The 20,422-nt window shown below is 37.1% G+C and overlaps 1 protein-coding gene across 2 annotated transcripts; it reads left to right on the top strand.

Annotated features, from left to right (window-relative positions):
• The first annotated feature begins 1,430 nt into the window (after positions 1–1,430).
• AKAP3 (A-kinase anchoring protein 3) lies at positions 1,431–19,488 on the top strand. 2 transcript variants are annotated; one of them, XM_016215224.2, is made up of 3 exons: positions 1,431–1,526; positions 10,114–12,396; positions 19,333–19,488. In XM_016215224.2, the coding sequence occupies exons 1-3, from the start codon at positions 1,431–1,433 to the stop codon at positions 19,486–19,488; spliced, it is 2,535 nt and encodes an 844-aa protein (XP_016070710.2). The 2 variants fall into 2 exon arrangements, with proteins under 2 accessions (XP_016070710.2, XP_087669990.1); XM_087813864.1 differs by having other exon boundaries at positions 10,087–12,396.
• The last annotated feature ends 934 nt before the right edge of the window (positions 19,489–20,422 follow it).

Genomic DNA, 20,422 nt, shown 5'->3' with positions numbered 1-20,422 from the left:
GGGGGGGGGGGGGGGGCGCGGTATCTCAGATTCCGTATTTTTAAAACAGTTTTGTGGGTGATTCAAATCAGGGTGGAGAACCTATTGCTTACCCAAGGAATCTTATTACAGTGTAAGGAAGAGTAAAAGAAACTGTTTCCCTAGTTCAGTGATCTGAGTCAGCGATTGGGGTGTTAAAACGGGTACAAATCCTGTGGGAGCAAAGAACAAATACAACTTCCCTATGAAAACTAAAATAAGCTTCTGGCCTTTATTATAACAGGATTTTAAACAAGTATGTTTGTTAGAATCAAAATATCAATATATATGTATGTTTCATAAAGATGTTTGGAGAATTGGGGAGAAAAAATTGGCAATCTCACTCTACCTTGCTTATTGAGAAATACAGATCTAAGCAATGTTTGCAATGAAAGAAGTGATTTCATTGTGGAAGCCTGGTGATGGAAGTTTGGCATGGAAAAGGGGAGAAAGAAAGGCTTCTCATACTTGTAGATTATCAGTGGGGAAAAATATCATGATAATTAGCCACGTTCCCAAGGACTATAGGAGTATTTGGAATAAGGGCTATGAAGCTCAGTTGTGAGGTGAGGCAATAAAAGTCGCAAGAATAAGCAATTCTTTCAAGAAAAATGGCTATAAATGAGAGAGAAATAGTAGCAGCTAGAGGGAGGCTTGGGATAGAAGAGGACACCGAAGATGAATATCAGCTTTCTGGCTTAGAAGAGCAGGTTGATGGTGGTGTCATTACAGAGATTAGGGAATAGAGAAAAATGTTGAGAGGGCTATGAAAGAATCAATATCTGCAAGGGTATTACTGCCTCCGTGGACAAAGGCCATTGGGTGGTGCCTATGACATCTCTCTTCTGGCATTCAGAAGTTTGACTGAACCAGGGAGATAGAATTCCTCCAGGATCCTTGGCTACTTGGAGGATTTAAGGAGGAGCTACTAGACTTACTGCTAATAAAAGTAAGTTAGTGGTCTAGAAATTAGTAAAAAATGAATTGTGTATTACTTTTTTCAAAAGTTAGCAGGGCAAGAACAGACAGGGAGAAGTAAATTAATTCTGTTTTGATCATGTCGAATTTTGAGTGTCTACTGAAAATCCAAGATGTGGAAGGGCTTGTCAAGCGAGGACACAAAGAGCTGGACATGGCTGTTTAGGTTCTTTCATGAACAAATTTGTATTAAGCATCTCTAGTATAGACCAGGGACTGACTTTAGCACAAGAGATCTATGTGTTTAAGAAATCTTCCTGCAGTTGAGAGCTGAGGATGAAGATATCCAGAGTTAGGTGAGTTTGAAGTAGCTTTTGGGACAGGTCACTATTGAAAGCATTGCTCCTATTTTCCACATCTCAGCTATTTACGTTATTTCTCCCTACTTTCATATGACTTGCCCTTCTGATACCCATTTTTTTCCCTACTTCCAGATGTCGGATAGGGTTGACTGGTTACAAAGCCAAAATGGGGTATGCAAAGTTGATGCCTACCCACCTGGGGACGGCCTACCCCAGGACTGGAAAATGGTACGTTGTCAACCTCCTTATAAATACTGGGTTGGGAATATGGGGAGTGACGGAGAGCAGCCTTGTTCTCTTCACCACCACCCCCCTCTTATTTTTGAAGATCGATTTCTTGGGGTGGGAGGGATGAACATTTAAGAACAAAAAATTCCCATCTATAATTTTTGGAAAACATTTCTATAATATGGTATTTAGTAGGAGAAATATGTTATAATTAATGAAAAAAACTATATATTACAACTGTAAAATTTTGTTCATTGAAAGTATTTTCTGAAGTGTAGGCTGCCTCAAAATTGCCAGAACTATAAACTTTCATCTAATTAAATTGTCATTCTGCCTTCATTGTTGAACTAACATTTATTAAATACTTAACATCAGGCACTGTAAGTCAGGGTCCAGTTAGAAGATGGAAGCCACACCAGTAATTTAATGTTTAAAAAAACTGTCTATTAAAGATAGTTAACCAACTTAACTACTAAAAGCTGTAAAAGAGGACTCTAAGAGTTCTAGAAGTAGCAAATGCAAAAAGCAGCTCCACCTAGTTTGAAAGAGTGAACAAGGAAGAAACTAAGAATTCACAAAAACTCCCTCTTTCTTAACCAAAGCTGCCTAAGATCTCTTTGGAGAAAGTGTGGTTGCCATGGGATCACTCAGCCTGCCTAAGAGATAAAACATTTACGTATCTATCAAAGCCATTAAGACACATAGTTAATAAATATCGAGTGACTATAGAGTAAGAGCCAACCAAATCTACTTCAACTAGATCTTTTATTTACCTCTGCCCTTTCATTTAGAAAAATAAAAGACAGATGGGTTTCAGTATTAATCAAATTAACAGAAATGTCTTCATTTTTCACTAAGTGAGAAGCACTATGGGGAATGCCAAAAAGAACAAAACAATTTCTGCTTTCATAGATCTTATCATTAATTTGGGAAAATAAAAAGTAAATGTGAAAATAGAAATATAACTTAAAAGCTTCAAATAACTGACAGACACTAATTATAAGAGATCTAGGATAATTCACCAAGTGGATTTTCTGGATAGTAATTGCTATAGCTGTTTAAAGAACAGATCATTTCAAAGTGGGAGGTAGTCAGGGAAAATTTCATAAAATACCTTTAACTGAGCTAGAGGTGAGGAATAATAGGATGGAAGGTATATAGTATATTGACTTAAAACTAAGCTCCCACTTTGGCTGAATGGCTTAGTTGGTTGGAGAGTCCTCCTGTACACTAAAAGGTGGTGGGTAGGATCCCTGGTCAGGCCGCATACCTAGATTTCAGGTTCCATCCCCCGTCCAGGAACATACAAGAGGCAACCAATTGATGTTTGTGTGTCTCTCTCTCCCTTCCTTTCTCTCTAAAATTAATAAAAACATATCCTCAGGTGAGAATTGAAGAAAAATATACCTAAGCTCTTAAACCAAAAGATGGCTGAGAGAGAAAATTAAACCCCTTAACCCTTTTCATAGTTTTTGTGAAGACATGAAAATTTTCCCTGGCCTTAATTAAGAAAGACTCAGATATAATCTGATATCCACCTTCCCTAAGTGTTCAGTTTATTACTGCACAAGAATGAAAGAGTTTCAAGTTGCAGGAAGCCTAAGGAGTTTGAAAGAGATGGATATTTAATTGTACACTGCATCGATAGAAAAAGAAATATGGTTAGTCTTTCAGTCAGTCACTATGGCTTCATAAAGGACTTTTGCAAAATTCTTCTGGATCAAGTGGAATAATGGATGCAGGGTGCACACATTTTGGGTTTAACAAACATAGACAATAAAAACCTATAAACATAGCAAGCGCTGCCCTGTGGCTCAGTTGGTTGGAGCGTCCTCCCATGCACCGAAAGGTTGCCTTTTTCGATTCCCAGTCCGGGCACACACCTCTGTTGTCTCATTTGTGTCCTGGTGGAGGTGCATATGGAAGGCAACCAATCTCTCTCTAAAACAAACAAACAAGCACCTATAAACACAGCAAGCTAACACAACTCTGTACTCCATCATAAAGTCCTATGCTAAGCTGTAAGTTTGTTGTTTGGTTGGTTTTTAATGTTCTGTGAAAGAACTGAAAGGACGAAAGGATAAGTCCCACATCTGCCTCAGGAAGACTCTCCTGTAGCGCCGGCCCAGTTACGCAACCCGCTGTGGACAGACTGTGAGCCTTTCTGTCAACCAGGAGCTACACGGGATAATTTTCAAACGGGTGAAATCAAGATTCCCAGTCAGATACGAAAGCGGATGCATGTTAAAGAGTTCATTTAGCTCATTACTGAGGAAACTGATGAGGCGTTACAACCAGTTCAAAGGAGAATAAAAAAAGATATATTTATAAGTCAGAAATATTGAAATGAATGCGCAAATAGAAGCAAAACTGGTCTCTTCCGCACTGAGGAAGGGAAGTCTCCAGAAACTCCACTGGACAGAATTTACATGTCTGTAGACAGACAGAAGTATTTTGTGCATTGCTATCATTATCTAAAGCTTATAGAGATGTAAAATAGCTTCTTTAGAATCAGAAACAGATTATGTGAAAAGCTATCGACAATTCTTAGTCTATAGACTAAGCACTAAAGACAATGCATAGTTTTCTTTTGAAGCACAAGTTTTCCCCCCCCTATAGTTGCCTTCATTTTAATAAAAATTCTCAAAGTCAGATAACTTTTGATAACAAAATACAGACAGTCTCATCAGAATTGGTCTGATTATTTACATAGGTGCAGCAACCAGATAGGCCTTATTAATTTTGCTTTGCTGGAAGTTTTCACAAGGAATCTTTATTGGACTTTTAAAGCCCTTTTATTATTTACTATCCTGAGACTAGAAATTCCTAGAAAAACCAGCACGTACGCCGTTGGATTTCTCTGACACTGTGTTCCTAACTGTAGTGTTAACTACTTCTATTAATCATAACTTTTTTCAAAGTATGTTTTATTCTTTCTATTTCATAAAGAAAACTAGGGAGGGAGAGGTATATAATTGTGATCTATTACACAACAGCTAAAGTACAGACTACAGAGCTCATGAACACACATAGGACAATTTCTATAGTCACACGCATTCCTTATACAACCTAAGAGGCAAAAATGAACACATCCAAAGTCATATGCTTTCTATAGTAATAAAAATATAAGAAGCAAAAGCATATAAATATGCTTAGTTATTAGTGTCTCAGTATTCTATTTTACTTAGAGAAATAATCCAAGGAACCCATGAATATCCATTAATTAACTCAATTTAATACCAGTCCACTGTTTTAAGTTACAAAAGATGTTGGAAACTTATGATCAAGCTGATGTACTGTAAAACATAACTTGAAATAAAGTTTGTCAGAATATTTATTCAATTTGATTAAACACAAATTTATATTTTTCATGATCTTCATCATTAAGTAGAAGTAATACTAGCTTATTGGATCTGTGTAACATATAAATTTGTGAAGAGCATATCAAAGTAAAATAAAAATGCACACTTGTATTATTCTTAACATTGATAAATCAGAAAAGACATAGCTGTTTTTATTAAACTAAAATTATTAAACTAATCTTGTTTGCCTAACTTGGACTTACCTAACTTATCTAACTTAAAGATTTACCTAACTTACATGAACTTAGGTTCCTAAAATATTTCTGAGTTAGGGTCTATAAGAATACTTTAGCCAATCAAAATAGAGATATTTTAATAGACTTTATAATCTTACTTATTAATACAATGTGGAGGTAGGAAAACATAACTACTTACACTTAATGCTTTTCTGAATTACAGACACATAGTGACACAGACCTGATAGACAGCTTATAGCATCAGCCAGCCGTTAGATCAAACGCCCAATTTTCAATAAAATGTCACAAGGCATTCAAAGAGGGAAAAAAAATCAACAGACTTTGTCTCTGAAAAAGCCCCAGTAGCAGACATACTAGACAACACTATAACCAACTGTTTTAAAGATGCTCAAAGAACTAACGAGAAGATTTGGAGAAAGTCAAGAAAACAGTGTCTGAACAAACAGGAAGTGTCTTTATTGAAAGAGACAAAACCTGCAGATAACCTAAAAGAAATTCCAGAGCTGAAAAGTATAATAATGGAAATGAAAAATTCACCAGCGGGATTTAAAGGCAGATTTGAACGGAAGAAAGAACCAGCAAACTTTTAAGATAGGGAAGTGGAAATTATTAAGTCTAAGGAACAGAAAGGAAAAAGATTGAAGAAAAGTGAACAGAGCCAAAGGGACCTGTGGGATACCATCAAGCAAACAAACATATACACTGTGGGAGTCTCAGTTGGAGAAAAGAAAGAGAAAGGGGCAGAGAGAATATTTGAAGAAATAACAGCTGGAAACTTCCCAAATCTGATGGAACACGAATCTATGAACTTCATGATGAGCTCAAGGGGACCCACGCTGAAACACACTGTAATCAAACTTTCAAAAGGCAACGACAAATGGAATATGGGTATAAGTGATGTTTGTCACTTCCAGGCCTGGACCACAAAAGCCTCTTATCCAGTCCTTCACCATCTCTGCCCTTCCCCATACACTAGCTTGAAGAAAAGATCCTGAGACCCAAGAGAGGGTGAAACCATGCAAAAGCAGAGCCTGGGTCCCCAAGTCACTGCAAAGACGGCTGCTCATTGAATGCCCTCTTTATACAAAGTGATCAAGCCTCTATTTTGTTACACCACTGATAGTTCAGGGGCCATCTGATTTAAAACTAGCATTACCCCAAATCATAGATTTTGCCTGTGTCATTTTGTTGCCAAGAATGTCCAGCCTATTATATCTATCAAAATGCTTTAAAGTTCATCTCGAACGTCACTTCTTTCTCTAGTTACCCAGCCAAAATTATCTGTCCCTCTTCTCCCATTAAATATATCTATTCTAATTATTTTATAGCACTAATGACATACTATTTAATAATATTTATGTTTATGTTTTGTTTCCACAATAAAATGCATGCTTCCAGAAGGCAAATCCTATTTCTTTCACCTTTATGTTTCACAGTGTCTAGCAGTGTGTTGTACACAGACACTATACACATATTGCGTTATATAGGTAGTTTGTGTTGCACGTTGTTTGTCTCCCCTAAATCACCTCTGCAGTGGAAGCCATCAGGCTGGTCCTCCTGGTGGACAGCATCCACTTTGGAACCTGACTTTCCATTTCCTGAATGCTGTCTTTGCTCTGACTCTACTACCTTTTCTGTCTCTTTTTCAGACATGCACAAGGGCAGCTTTTTTTCCCCCTAAAACTTCCTTTTAAAGCTAAAATTTGTCCATTAGGTAGTTCCCACTTGTTACTGACCTTTGGTCCCAAATAATAATTTTTAGAAGATTCATTACAGAAACTCAGTAGTTTCTCCACACCTCCCACCCGGTCTGATAGGAATGAATCACAATACGTATCCCTAGCCGTCCTGGCTTCCAGAACTCTTTTCACCCTGTGTACTACTTCCCCATACATGCAGGAAGGCAGGTTTTATTCCATAGTGCATCCATAGCTGGTTAGCTATGTCTCGCCACATTAGCCTAAAGATCAAGGTTATTGACTTCTCTTTTCTCTTAGCTCTTTTGTTTAATCTTTATTTGAAATATTTTAGTATTATCTATCTTATATGCACTACATTAAGCATACAAGTTATTTTGTGCATATTATCTTATTTAAACTCACTTAATTCTAATCACAACCATATGAAAAAATTATTTAAAGTAACAATTACCATATGAACAGCAATTCCATTTTTGGGTATATAGCTGAAGGAAACAAAACCGCACTTGAAAGAGATATCTGCATCCCTATGTTTTTTGCAGTATTATTTACAGTCACCAAAACATGGAAGCAACTTAAATATCCATCAGTGAATGAATGGATAAAGAAAAATGTGATATAATGGAATATTATTCAGCCATAAAAAACGAAGGAAATTTTGCCATTTGCAACAACATGGATGAACTTTGGGAGCATTATGCTAAGTGAAGTAACTCAGAAAGAGAAAGATAAATACCATATGATCTTACTTATATGTAGAATCTAAAAAAAAATGAAAGAAAAAAAAGAACTCATAGATACAGGAAACAATTCATAGTTGCCAGAGGTGGGGGATAAGAAAAATGGGTGAAGAAAGTTAAAAGGTACAAATTTCCAGTTATAAAATAAGTCAGTCTTGGGATAGGACTGTAGCATGGTGACTATAGTTAATAATATTGTATTGTATATTTGAAACTCGCCAAAAGAGTAGATCTCATCACAATAAAAAATAATTTGAACTGTGTGTGGTGATAGATGTTAACTAGACTTATTGGTGATCATTTTGCCATATATACAAATATTGAATTATTATGTTGTACAACTAAAATTAATATAACATTATATGTCAATTATATTTCAATTAAAAATAATAATAAACTTTAAGCCATACATCAAAAGTAAAAACAGAAACACAAAACTCACCTGTCCAGAGATCAAAGGACTCTTCTCCTTCCAAATGGGCATGAAATTCTTAATTGATATGAACTTATGACAGGCAATAAATACTAGCAAAACAGATTTTCTATTGTGTCTCACTCAACAAAGAATAGAGCTCTATAAACCATAATTCATTAAAGAATCACCAAATGGTGAAGCAATAAAACCACATTATTAATCACTGCTGCCACTAATGATTATTGGCGGTAAAAGAACCAAAGTGAAAACCAAAAACAAAATTAGTAGAGAGGAAAATTGAAACTAGAAAAAAAAAAACAAAAAAACCAGCTGCATAGTTCCATTTCCACTTTGGATTCATCTCTGGGGGCAAAAACACACCTGGTACATCACTCTCATGATGACATTTACGTCTGTTAAATGAGTCTGTTGGACATCTTGGGCAAGACTTCCAAAACTGTTAAAAAGATAATTTTCTGAGAAGGGTGAAATAATGACTCTCATACATATATAAAAATAAACTCGTGTTAAAGATTTTATTTAACTTATTAACAAAGAACTGGTGTGGTTAAAGGAGAATCTAAGAAAAGAAAAAGACTCATTTCTAGATCAGGAATATTGAAGTGAATGGGCGAATGGAAGCACCTTTTCTACAGTGTATCCTTCCCTGGCTAGAATTAACCTGAGTGTAGACAACAATTACATTGCATTACTATCAGTTGTCTACACTTTACAGAATCATAAAATAACGCCAAGAGAATTAGAATCAGAAAATGTGGGAGGGTATGCTATAAATTATGCATAGTTTTCCACTGAAGCACAAAATGTCCCTCCAGTAGCCATTGTCCGTATTAGGAGAATCAGTTAGGAATACTTTGAACCAAGCACTGTGGCCAGCGAGCAGCTTAAACCAGCCCTGTAGAGGGCTGGTACAACTGCTTTTCTCTTCTCTCCAACTTATCAAAACATAGCAGTGGGTAGTGAGCACCAATTTTAGAGTAGGAACTGGATTTGGATACTAACCTTCATCCTGTAGTAGCTGTGAAACGCTAGTGAATTTATTTAACTTCTTTATGCCTCGATTTTCCTATCTGTGAAACAAATACCTGCCTTATAGGGTGTGTATGAGTATTAAATTAAATAATGTGTGTAAAGTACTTAGCACAGTGCCTGGCAAATATAAGTTTAACAAATAATAGCTAGTAACTCTATGACACCTGGTAATTAAAATACTAAATTAATCTTTAAAGATGGGCAATACTTGTCATTCCAGAGGACATAACTCCAATTATTACAATGATCCTTTACATTTGATAGCGAATAGGACAGACAATTTTACATACATTCTGATTTTAGCTTGTGAAGGTTATAGATTACAAAATGTAAACATATAAGTATATCCATGTGCTTATCACAGCTAGTGTCCACCAAAGGATCTGTATTTCCTTAAAACTAATAAATTGTCCACAGATATTAACTCCTCAATTATAAATCAGATTGTTAACTTAAGTGATATTAAATAGTCCATTGGAAGCCATTTAGTATATCCAGATTGTGCTTGGGTATCCTGGCAAACTGGTTAATTATGCACAATTATCCTTGAATTTTATAGTTTTTTGAAAACTATAGTTTTATAGTTTTTTGTAATAAGAGATCTAAATAAAAACAAATAAACCATAGAAAATAACAATTAATATTAATACAGGAAAAACCTTATTTAGTTCAATTGCTAACTTGGCTGTGTACACAATGACTGTCAGATCTTTAGGATAAATGTTGTTAGATGCAATATAGTGTAATGGCTGAAAGCATGGGCTCTGGAGTCAGACTGCCTGGGTTGGAATTTCGGCTCCATCAGTGGTTAGCTGTATAACTTCAGATGAGTAGCTAAATCTCTCAGTTCTTCAATTTCCTCCTCTGTAAATTGTGGATAATAAGAGAGCTAACATTTAAGTTTACTGTGAGAATAATATTAAATGAAATAATAGTCAAAAAGTTGAAACAGTGTCTGATGCATAGTAAGCATTCAATAAGTGTTGATTACTTTTATTGTGATGATGGAGTAGTTGAGACTTGAGCGAGGTGGCTATTTTTGTAACTGATCTTTGAGTTGTCCTGAATATCCCATTTGTTTACTTTGTTATAGTCCGATGAATACTTGTCTGTTTTTAAGGAAGCCTCGACTGATCCTGTCAGAGTGCTCAGCTGGCTCCGCAAAGACCTGGAAAAAAGTACAGCAGGGTTCCAAGACGTTAGGTTCAAGCCTGGAGAATCATCATTTGATGGGGAAGTGACCAACTCAGGAGACCCACAAAAGGGTTTCATTGTAGACTACTATAATACATTTAATAAGGACAATCCAGGAAGACTTCATTTTGAGGTGACTCACAGAGATAACCCTCTCCCAGGCCCCAGTGCCCAAGTTGGTAATGAGAGTACAGTAGATGAAGTTTCCTTCTATGCTAACCGCCTCACAAATTTAGTCATAGCCATGGCCCGCAAGGAGATCAATGAAAAGATTGATGGCTCTGAAAACAAATGTGTCCATCAGTCAGTATACATGGGGGATGAACCCCCACGCAAAAGCCTGAGTAAAGTGGCATCAGAGCTGGTGAATGAGACTGTCTCCGAATGTTCCAAGGATATTGCCTCGGATAAGGTTCCTGGCTCTGGTGACAGAGCAGGATTATTACAGAGTCCCGCAAATTTGAAATACAAGACCACTTTGAAGTTCAAGGAAAGCAAGGGTCCAGATAGCAAGCCTGCTTCTAAGAAGTCTTTCTTCTATAAAGAAGTGTTTGAATCTCGTAATGCAGGTGATTCCAAAGAGGGTGGAAGGTCCTTGCCTGGGGAAAGAAAGATCTTCAGAGGGCAAGAAAGGCATAATGATTTTACAACTTCTGTTAGTCAAAAGATCATGACCTATGCTAACAGTGTAGTGTCTGATATGATGGTCTCCATCATGAAGACCCTGAAAATCCAAGTGAAGGACACAACCATTGCCACCATCCTGCTGAAGAAGGTACTGATTGGGCATGCGAAAGAGGTGGTGTCAGATCTAATTGACTCCCTCATGAAGAACCTCCACAATGCCACAGGGACCCTCATGACTGATACAGACTTTGTCTCAGCTGTGAAGAGAAGTCTCTTCTTTCATGGAAGCCAGAAGGCCACAGATATCATGGATGCTATGCTGTGGAAGCTATACAATGTGATGTTTGCCAAGAAACCTCCTGAGAATATCAGGAAAACCCAGGACAACTCTGAGAGTTATTCCCTCATCTCCATGAAAGGAATGGGGAAAAACCCAAAGGTGAATTTTGCAACAATGAAAACTGAAGGTAAACTGAGGGAAAAAATGTACTGTCCTCCATGCCAACCAGAGAAGACGTGTGCTGAAACTTTGGGTGAACATATTATCAAAGAGGGCCTGACTTTGTGGCATAACACTCAGAGAAGAGAAGGAAAATCTCCAGATTTTCCATGTGCAACATTTGGAGCTCCCAACAATCAGTATAATCCTGCACCAGACTTTCCCCTGGGATATCCTCTGGATACTTGCAACCTCATCCCCCCTATGCAACACCTAGATAACCCTGAGAATTTTGTGTGTGATTCAGACTCCTGGGCCAAGGACCTGCTTGTATCTGCCTTACTTCTGATTCAATACCACCTGGCCCAGGGAGGAAGCATGGATACACAGAGTTTCCTTGAAGCTGCTAGTAGAACCAACTTTCCCTCCAAGATCCCTGTAGTTCCTGATGAGATCAACTGTAAGTCTCCACATATGGAAGGTAACCAAGAAGAAACAGAGAAGAAGGATCTGATGAGTGTTTTCTTCAACTTTATCCGGAATTTACTTAGTGAAACCATTTTCAAGAATGACTGTAGCTCTGAACCCAAGGTGCCAGAAAAACCAGTTAAGGAAGACCTGTGTGGAAGATCTGTAACCCCTTCTCCCATCAAACTAAGTGAATGTGATGATGCTGGTGGTACCTTTGCTGGGCTGACCAAGATAGTTACCAACCAGCTAGATAGCCACATGAATGGGAAGATGATAGAACATCTGATGGACTCAGTGATGAAGTTGTGTCTCATTATTGCCAAGTCCTGTGACTCTCCCTTGGCAGAGCTGGGAGACGATAAGTCTGGGGATGCCAGCAGGCCAAGTTCAACCTTCCCAGATAGTTTCTATGAGTGCTTACCAGTCAAGGGCACAGGGACAGCAGAGGCTGTCTTGCAGAATGCCTATCAAGCTATTCATAATGAATTGAGAGGTGTATCAGCACAGCTCCCTGAAGGGTGTGCAGCACCCAAAGTGGTTGTCAGCAATCATAACATAATTGATACAATTCAGAACAAGCAACTCCAAGCCGTACTTCAATGGGTAGCTGCCTCTGAGCTTAACGTCCCTATTTTGTACTTTGCTGGTGATGATGAAGGAATCCAAGAGAAGGTAAGGAAGAAGAGTCAGAGGAATTGAAAATATTTATTAATGGTTTGTTGAGGTTTTAAGTTCTGTTTTCTTTCTGAATGAGAAGATAGCCAGCCACAAGAAGGCTAGAATGGGGACAGTAAGAGTTTGAAGATCATGCCTCTTGGAAGAAATAATGGATAAAGTAAAATTATATTTTGCCCAAAAAGAGTCACATCAAAGGGGGAAAGAAGAGGGTGTATGATAAATCAAATCTGGTTCTTTTTTCTGAATATATTGGTGGGATTGCATAGATAAGGAGTCACAGAGACTCAGTGGAAGAATCCAGATTAAGGTCTGGGCTTCAGGCTGAATTTTTGATAGGACAGCATTGCCCAAAGAATGGGAAGGGACCACTGGGAAGCATTCCAGGGATATATTAAGGCAGGCAGGGGGTGTGAAGGATCTAGAATGATGAACTTTTCAAAATTTTCATTATTCTTATGGATGGCTGTCTAGGGGGTATTGGGGATTTGAAGGGATTTGATAAAGAATATCCCTCTTCCCCTCACCCTAAGTTCTGAATCAATTGAGAAGTAAGACTAAAGAATAAGGAAAAGGGGAAATCAACTTATCTCTTATTACTGATAGAGATAAGCGTGCCTTCTAACACTTTCTCCTCGCAATGTAGGCCTTGGAACTGCTCACTGAAGGGAGATTTTGAGTCTGGAAAGCATGAACATTTATGCAAGTTGCTGCTTCATGCTACTGTAGAGAAATTAAGAAATAGAGACCATCCTCACCACACACACACACACACACACACACACTCCTTTAGGCCTTTTGATTATTGTGTCTCAATTGATTCATCCTCATAGAAATGAGAGGATGTGGAGGAAGAGGCTTTGTCTGTTTAATAAGTGGCATTAGTAATCCTTGCAACTGGGTTACTTGATTTATCTGATGACTGGGAAGACACAGGATTTTATAGCATCCAGATTAGGCTACACTAAACCTAAACAAGAAACTGTATGATCTGTAGAAGGCTACTCAAAATTCGATCTGTGAACCAACAACACTGGTATCAGCTGAGAGCTTGTTAGAAGTTTAGAATCTCCGGCTCCACTTCTGGCCTACTGAATCAGAATCTTCATTTTAGCCATTTAGCAAAATCACCCACTGATTTGTGTGTACATTTGAGTTTGGGCTAGATAACAGAACGTGGAGTTCCAATCCTACAAATATCCCTAAGAGTTCTTGGCCAACTGGAATCTCTACAGTTTTACCAGTCTGTAAAACAGACAACTATTTTGGCACATAGCAATTGGCGGGGGTGGGGGGGAGCTATAGTCACAAAAGCTTTAGACTGATGAAAAAATCTAAAAAGAAGCATAGCTCTCATGTTTAAAAGGTGTTCCATACCCATCTCTTAAGTGAAACCCATTGTATACAAAATAGTAATACACTCTGGTTTTAGATTCATTTGAATTAGAATGTCTGTAATGTACTTATCTGAAATGGGCTCCATAGACTTGCAGTCCTCCCCCTGTGCACACACACGAACACACAATACCCATATACCTTTGCCCATTGTAAAGCTAAAGACCATCATCTATTTTATTAAAGGAAATGAGTGGAAAAGATGGGCAGCAGCACATCCAAACTTTAATGAATGAGTCGATTTTTGTTGAATATCAGTATATTTTTAAGAACAATTTAAGGAAGTGTACATCAAAGAACTTCCCAAAAGATGATTTGAGATTTTTTTTGAAAGGGGTTTAATTAATGTATACAAATATTCTCATGCTGACACAGGTGATTGAACCCAATAACACTGGGATGTCCATGAGCCCAATTCCTTTAAATAAATTTGTATCCATTTTTGAATAGGTAATGTGTGCATAGTTCAAAATTCAAGGCACAAGGGTGTACAGTGAAAACTAAGGTTTTTTTCTCTCATCCTTCCATCTTGTTGTTCTCTCTGGAGAAAACCATTGTGATCAATTTCTTGCTTATCCTTTTAGAAATACATATGCTTACACAAGGAAGTACTTATATGTATACATCTTATTTTAAGTCTCAAGTGGTAGTAAGATATATATATTCTGTTCTGCAACATATAGAGCTGCCACATTCTTTTTAATGGCTGCATATTACTTCATCGTATGACGGTGCTGTATTTAGCCACTTTCCCATGTATGGACATTTCAGTTGCCAATATTTTGCTGCTACGTGCAATGACATGTGCACAGAATTCAAATGTATCTCTATATGCCAAACACTTAGAAAAGGAATTTCAAGATCACCATTAATGTCTGTTTGTATATATTTTTTTCTGTTTGTATATTTGATATATATTTTTTTATTGCCTTCCATAGAGCTTGCACCAATTTGCACACCTGCTAAAACAATATGAACGTGCCTATTTTCCATAATTTAATCAAGAGTGAGTGCAAGTGTTGCCTTACTTTGCACTTGGCTTATTAGGAATGAGGGTGAATATCTTTTCATATGTTTAAGAGCCTTTTGAATTTCCTTTTTCATGGGTGAATTGTTTGATTATACCTTCTGCCCATTTTTCTATTGGGTTCTTGGTCTTTTTCTTATTGATCTGTAGGGGTTTTACATACAGAGAAATTAGCCCTTGGGGTGTTAAGTACATTTTTTAATCATTTATCTTTTAGGGTTTGGTTTTGCTTTTGCCATATTGAATTTTTTAAATGTTTATGTAGTCCAATCTAAGACATGTTTTTCTTTTCTTTTTCCTGGATTTTGTGTCATATTTTGGAAGACATTCTTTACTCCAAAATATTAACAATACCTTCTCATGTTTTCTTCCAATATTTTTGGATTTTTAAAAAATATTTAAAACTTCGATCCATTTTGAATTCATTTTTATATAAAGTATGAGGTAGGGAAGCAATCTCTTATTTTTTTCCAGATGGCTACCTATCTTTGATTTTTTTTTCTGAACTTTCTGTTCTGTTTCATTGAATTGTTTAACTATTTACTGTTTTAATACTATTTAAATTAGCACATCATTTTAATTACTGTCATTCTATAATATGGTTTATTATCTGATAGGACTAGAGACTCCATATTTCTCTATCAGAATTTTCTAGGCTGTATTTCTCAATTTGCAACCCTAGCCTCAGGCAACCATTAAGCTGACTTCTATCATAGATTTACCTTTCCAAAATTTTACACAATGGAGCCATGAAATACATAGTCTTTACATCTGGCCGTTCACACTTAGCATACTGTTTTAGAGGTTTATTCATGTTGTAGTATGTATCAGTAGTTCATTCCTTTTTATTGCTGAATAGTGTTTCATTATGTGGATATGCTACATTTTGTTTATTTATTCACCAGTTAAGGGACATATGGATTGTTTCCACTTTTTGCAATCATGAATAATGCTATTATGAGCATTAACATACAAGTCTTTGTGTGCACATGCATTTTCTTTTCTCTTGGGCAACAAGGAGTTGAATTGCTGCACCTTATGGTAAGTATATCTTTAAAAACTGCCCATCTGTTTTCCAAAATGGTTGTGCCATTTTACATTCCCACCAAAAATTTATGTAGGCTTCAGTTTCTCCACATCTTCATCAACATTATTTATTAGAGCTATTATGGTGGCATCTATGGTGGATTTAATCTGAACATCTTTTTATGTGCTAATTAGCCATTCATATATATTTTTTGTTGAATTGTCTATGCAAATCTTTTGCCCATATTTTGACTAGGTTGTTTTCTTCTTGTTATAAAGTTACAAGAATTCTTTATATATTCTTGATACAGGTCTTTATCAAATATATGATTTGCAAATATTTTCTCTCAGTATGTGGCTTGTTTTTTACTTAATGGAGTCTTTTAAAGAGCAAAAGTTTTAAGGATGAAATCGAATTTATCACTTTTTGCTTTTATTGCTTGTGTTTTGATGTTCTATCTAATCTTTGCATAACCCAGTGGTTCTCAGCTGGAGGCAGTTTTGCCCCAAGGGACACTTGGTAATATCTGGAGATATATATTGTTGTCAGAACTAGGAGCAGGTTGCTACTGGAGTGTTGTGGGTCGAGGCCAAGGATGCTGCTAAGCATTCTAAAATGCAGAGGACAAGGCCACAGCAAAGAATAATCTGGCCTGTAAGGTCAGTATTGCCTGATTGAGAAACACTGACATAACCCAAGGTTATGAGGATTATCTTCTTTTTTTTTTTACTTCAAAATATTTGATAATTTCAGCTCTTACATTTAGGTCTGTGATCCATTTTGAGTTCATTTTTGTGTGTGACGTGAGGGTGGGGTCTAATTCATTGTTTTGCATTGGATGTGCTGTTGTTTCAAGACCATCTGTTGAAAAGATAATGAATATCTGGCCCTTTTGAACTATTTTTCCCTTTATAAAGCCCCTTTATGAAAATCAATTGACCATAAATGTTGGGATTCAAGCTTTTTTTATTGGTATTTTCATGATACATCTTTTTCCATAATTTTACTTTTAACCTACCTATATCATTTGAAGTGAGATTTTTCATAGGTAGTATATAGTTGGGTCATATTTTTTGTTGTTAACAGTATTACAGATGTTCCCCATCAACCCCTTTTACCTCCCTTTATCCAGTCCCCACCCCACCCCAGGCCTTTCCCACCTAGTCTGTGTCCATGGGTTATGCATATATGTTCTTTGGTTAATCTCTTTATTCTGACAATTAGTGTGTTTAGACTAGTTACATTTAGTCTAATTATTGATATGTTTGGATTTAGGTCTACTATTTTAATATTTTATTTATTCCTATTTTTCTCTTGTTGCCTTCTTTTGGATTAAACATTTCTTAGTATTCCATTTTATCTATTTTGTTTTTTACTGTATCTCTTTATCTCTTTGTGTAGTCTTTTTAGTGTTTTGTTTTTTTTTTTCTAGGAATTACAATATACATGCTTAACTTTTCAGAGTTTATTTAGGACAAATAGTTACCACTTAAAATGGAACATAGACACCTTACCATTTAGGCCTCTTTACAGTTTCCTCTATATTGTAGTTATTTCATGTATTTAATCTACATACATTAAAAAAACTCTTAGACAATGTTATATTTGCTTTCAACCATCAAGCATTTTTAAAACTGAGAATAGTTTGTTATTTATACTGAGATTTTTACTGTTTCTGTTGTTCTTTGTTTATCCCTGGTGCTCCCAGTTTCCTTCTGATAGCATTATGCTTTTGTCTTAAGAACTAGAACACATTTTTTGGCAATGAATTCTCTTAGTTTTCCTTAATCTGAAATTTTCTTTATTTGACCTTTATTCCTAAAGTGTATTTTTACTGGATATAGAATTCTGGTTTGATAGTTCTTTTCATTTAGTGTTTAAAAAATGTTGTGCCAGCCTGGCTGGTGTGGCTCAGTGGTTGAACATCAATCTAGGTAGGATCCAGGAGGTCACAGTTAGATTCCCAGTCGGGGCACATGCCCGGGTTGCGGGCTTGATCCCCAGCCGGGGGCGTGCAGGAGGCAGCTGATCAATGACTCTCTCATCATTGATATTTCTCTCTCTCTCTCTCTCCCTTCCTCTCACTGAAATCAATTAAAAAAAGAAACATTTTTTTTTAGAATGCTGTGCCATATCCTTCTGCTGATGAGAAATCTGTTGTCACTCAAATTGTTGTTCCCCTATAATTACAGCTGCTTTTGATTTTTTCCTTTTTAGTTTCAAGCAATTTGATGATGACGAGTCTTAAAGTGAATTTGTTTGGGCTTATTTTAGATTCACTTCTTGAGTTTGTTATGTCTTGTGGCAAATTAGGGAAGCTTTCATCCATTATTTCTTCAAGTATTTTTTCTGTACCACCCTTTTTTCCCTCTCCTCCTAGGATTCTCATGACATAAATGTAAAACATTTTGGTATTGTCCTACAGGCCCCCAAGATCTGTTAATTTTTTAATATTTTTTGAAAAAAGTTTAATCAATCCTATATTGTTCAGTGTGGCTAATTTCTATTGTTCTATCTTCAGGTTTACTGACTTTCCTCTATCTTTATTCTGCCCATCCAATTTTGCATTTTGGATTTTTTTTTTAGTTCTAAAATTTCCATTTGGTTCTTCTTTATAACTTCTTTATACCAAGACTTTCTGTGTTTCCATTTATGTCAACAGTATTTGTAGGTACTTCAGTTTTTCACATGGGAATTTTCCCTTCTGAAAGAGCTCGTGATATCTGGCCTGTTTATTTGCTCTTTGACTTTTTATCAGAGAGTCAGGTGTATAAAAATTGGTTTACTTTAGTTTGTTGCTGTTATGATTCCAGATGAATGGCAATCTACTATGTTCATATCAGAATAGTTGCTTTGGATAATTTTTCTCATTTTATATTTGGAAAGAACTAAACATCGGGTTCAGAGACCTGTGTATGAATTTTGCCTCTGCTAATTTCTAGCACTGTATTACTGACAAGTCTCTTCACCTCTCTGGGAAACATTTTCATGAGTGTTGAATGGATCTTTGAACTGCATTCCTTTTCTAACACTCGAGGGGTCTCTGGTCTGTGGAGCATGGGACAGCATCCACATTTGTCCTTTGACATATTTCTCTCCTGCCCTTGTTGGTCTTGGAACGATGGGGAATGTTTGATGATATTATGGTGAACTTAATATTAGAATTCTTAGCAAGAACACCATTGACCAAACACCCACTGGAAGCAGAAAGATTTTAGTCTTAGTGGGGAATCATATTTTCCATATCACGGACAGATGGATGTTAACATCTCTTCTTTAGATTAAGAATGATATAACCAACTTTCTTCTGACAAACAGTCCAGCAGACTTTACAATTAAGGAAGCGTTCTCAACATTTAACTTGGGTCCCTTCTGCTGAAGTTTCTCGAAGTCTGCCTGCCCGCTCTGGTAGCCGTGGCAGGGCCCCTCTGGCCTGCCTTGGGACGTTCTGCCCCTCCACTGGCCCTTTCTTTCCTTTCCACAGCTGCTTCAGCTCTCAGCTGCCGCCGTGGACAAAGGCCGCAGCGTAGGGGAGGTTCTGCAGTCAGTGCTGCGCTACGAGAAGGAGCGACAACTGGATGAGGCAGTGGGAAATGTCACACGGCTGCAGCTGCTGGATTGGCTGATGGCGAACTTGTGATCAGCGCCCACCCACTGCTTTGTCCTTTCCAGCGCTGGGACCCGCCCTTGTCCCTTCCCTCCTTTCTCGCTTCCACAGTTCCCCTCTCTATATCCTCACAGAGCCCTAACATTATCTTCATCCCACTCACATCAAAGACATGTCATCTTATGCTAGTCACTGGATTTTGCAGATTTTCCCGTCCATGCGAGCAAGGACATAAAATAAAAAACATTACAATTAAACGGCTCCAGGTGTATGGTTTCCTTGCGATACAATGGGGCAATAAGGTAAAGAAATGTCAGTGATGAAAAAATAATCAGAGAGTAGAAAAATCAGTCCTGTAGAAAAATACAGGACTGGGAGCCCTTGCCAAGGGTCATTCAGCCTGTTCCTGATGTAGCCCCCATTCTGTGTCACAACGTGCAGCTCCCCTGCTTTCAAGTGTTCCCTAAAAATAAACCAGAATGTATCAACTCATTACAGCCTTTTATAACCATGCAAATTGGGAATTATTTTCTAATATCCAACCTAAATCATTCTAATTATGGTATCAAGGATTTGGCTTCAAGGACAAAACTGTCCACCTCAGCTTTACCCATGGTTGAAGACAGTGTCAAAAAAGGTCCAGAAGATAGTTTTCTTGCCAGTTCTGCACCTTTCTGGATATGGGACATGGGACAAGTTACCTATTCTGATGCTGCTCTGACTAAATGTCCATATCACACCATTTAAGAACCATTTTCTGTTCTAATCAGGACCTTTCTGTGGCATTTTATATTCTTGATCCTTCTAGAAACTTTCTCCTCCTCTGGTTTTTAATTTTCCTATTTTTCTGTTTCTTTGAGACACTGCTCAGCTGTGTCAGCCCCTTACATATTTCTCTTTCCTTGGACTTTCTCTCAACCTTATGCTGTTCTCACTCTGTATTACCTTCCCTGGGCGATTTCATCCA

This window comes from Miniopterus natalensis, chromosome 2 (assembly GCF_054644295.1).
Source record: "Miniopterus natalensis isolate mMinNat1 chromosome 2, mMinNat1.hap1, whole genome shotgun sequence".
NCBI lineage: Eukaryota > Metazoa > Chordata > Mammalia > Chiroptera > Miniopteridae > Miniopterus > Miniopterus natalensis.
This window is presented reverse-complemented; position numbering and strand designations above follow the sequence as displayed.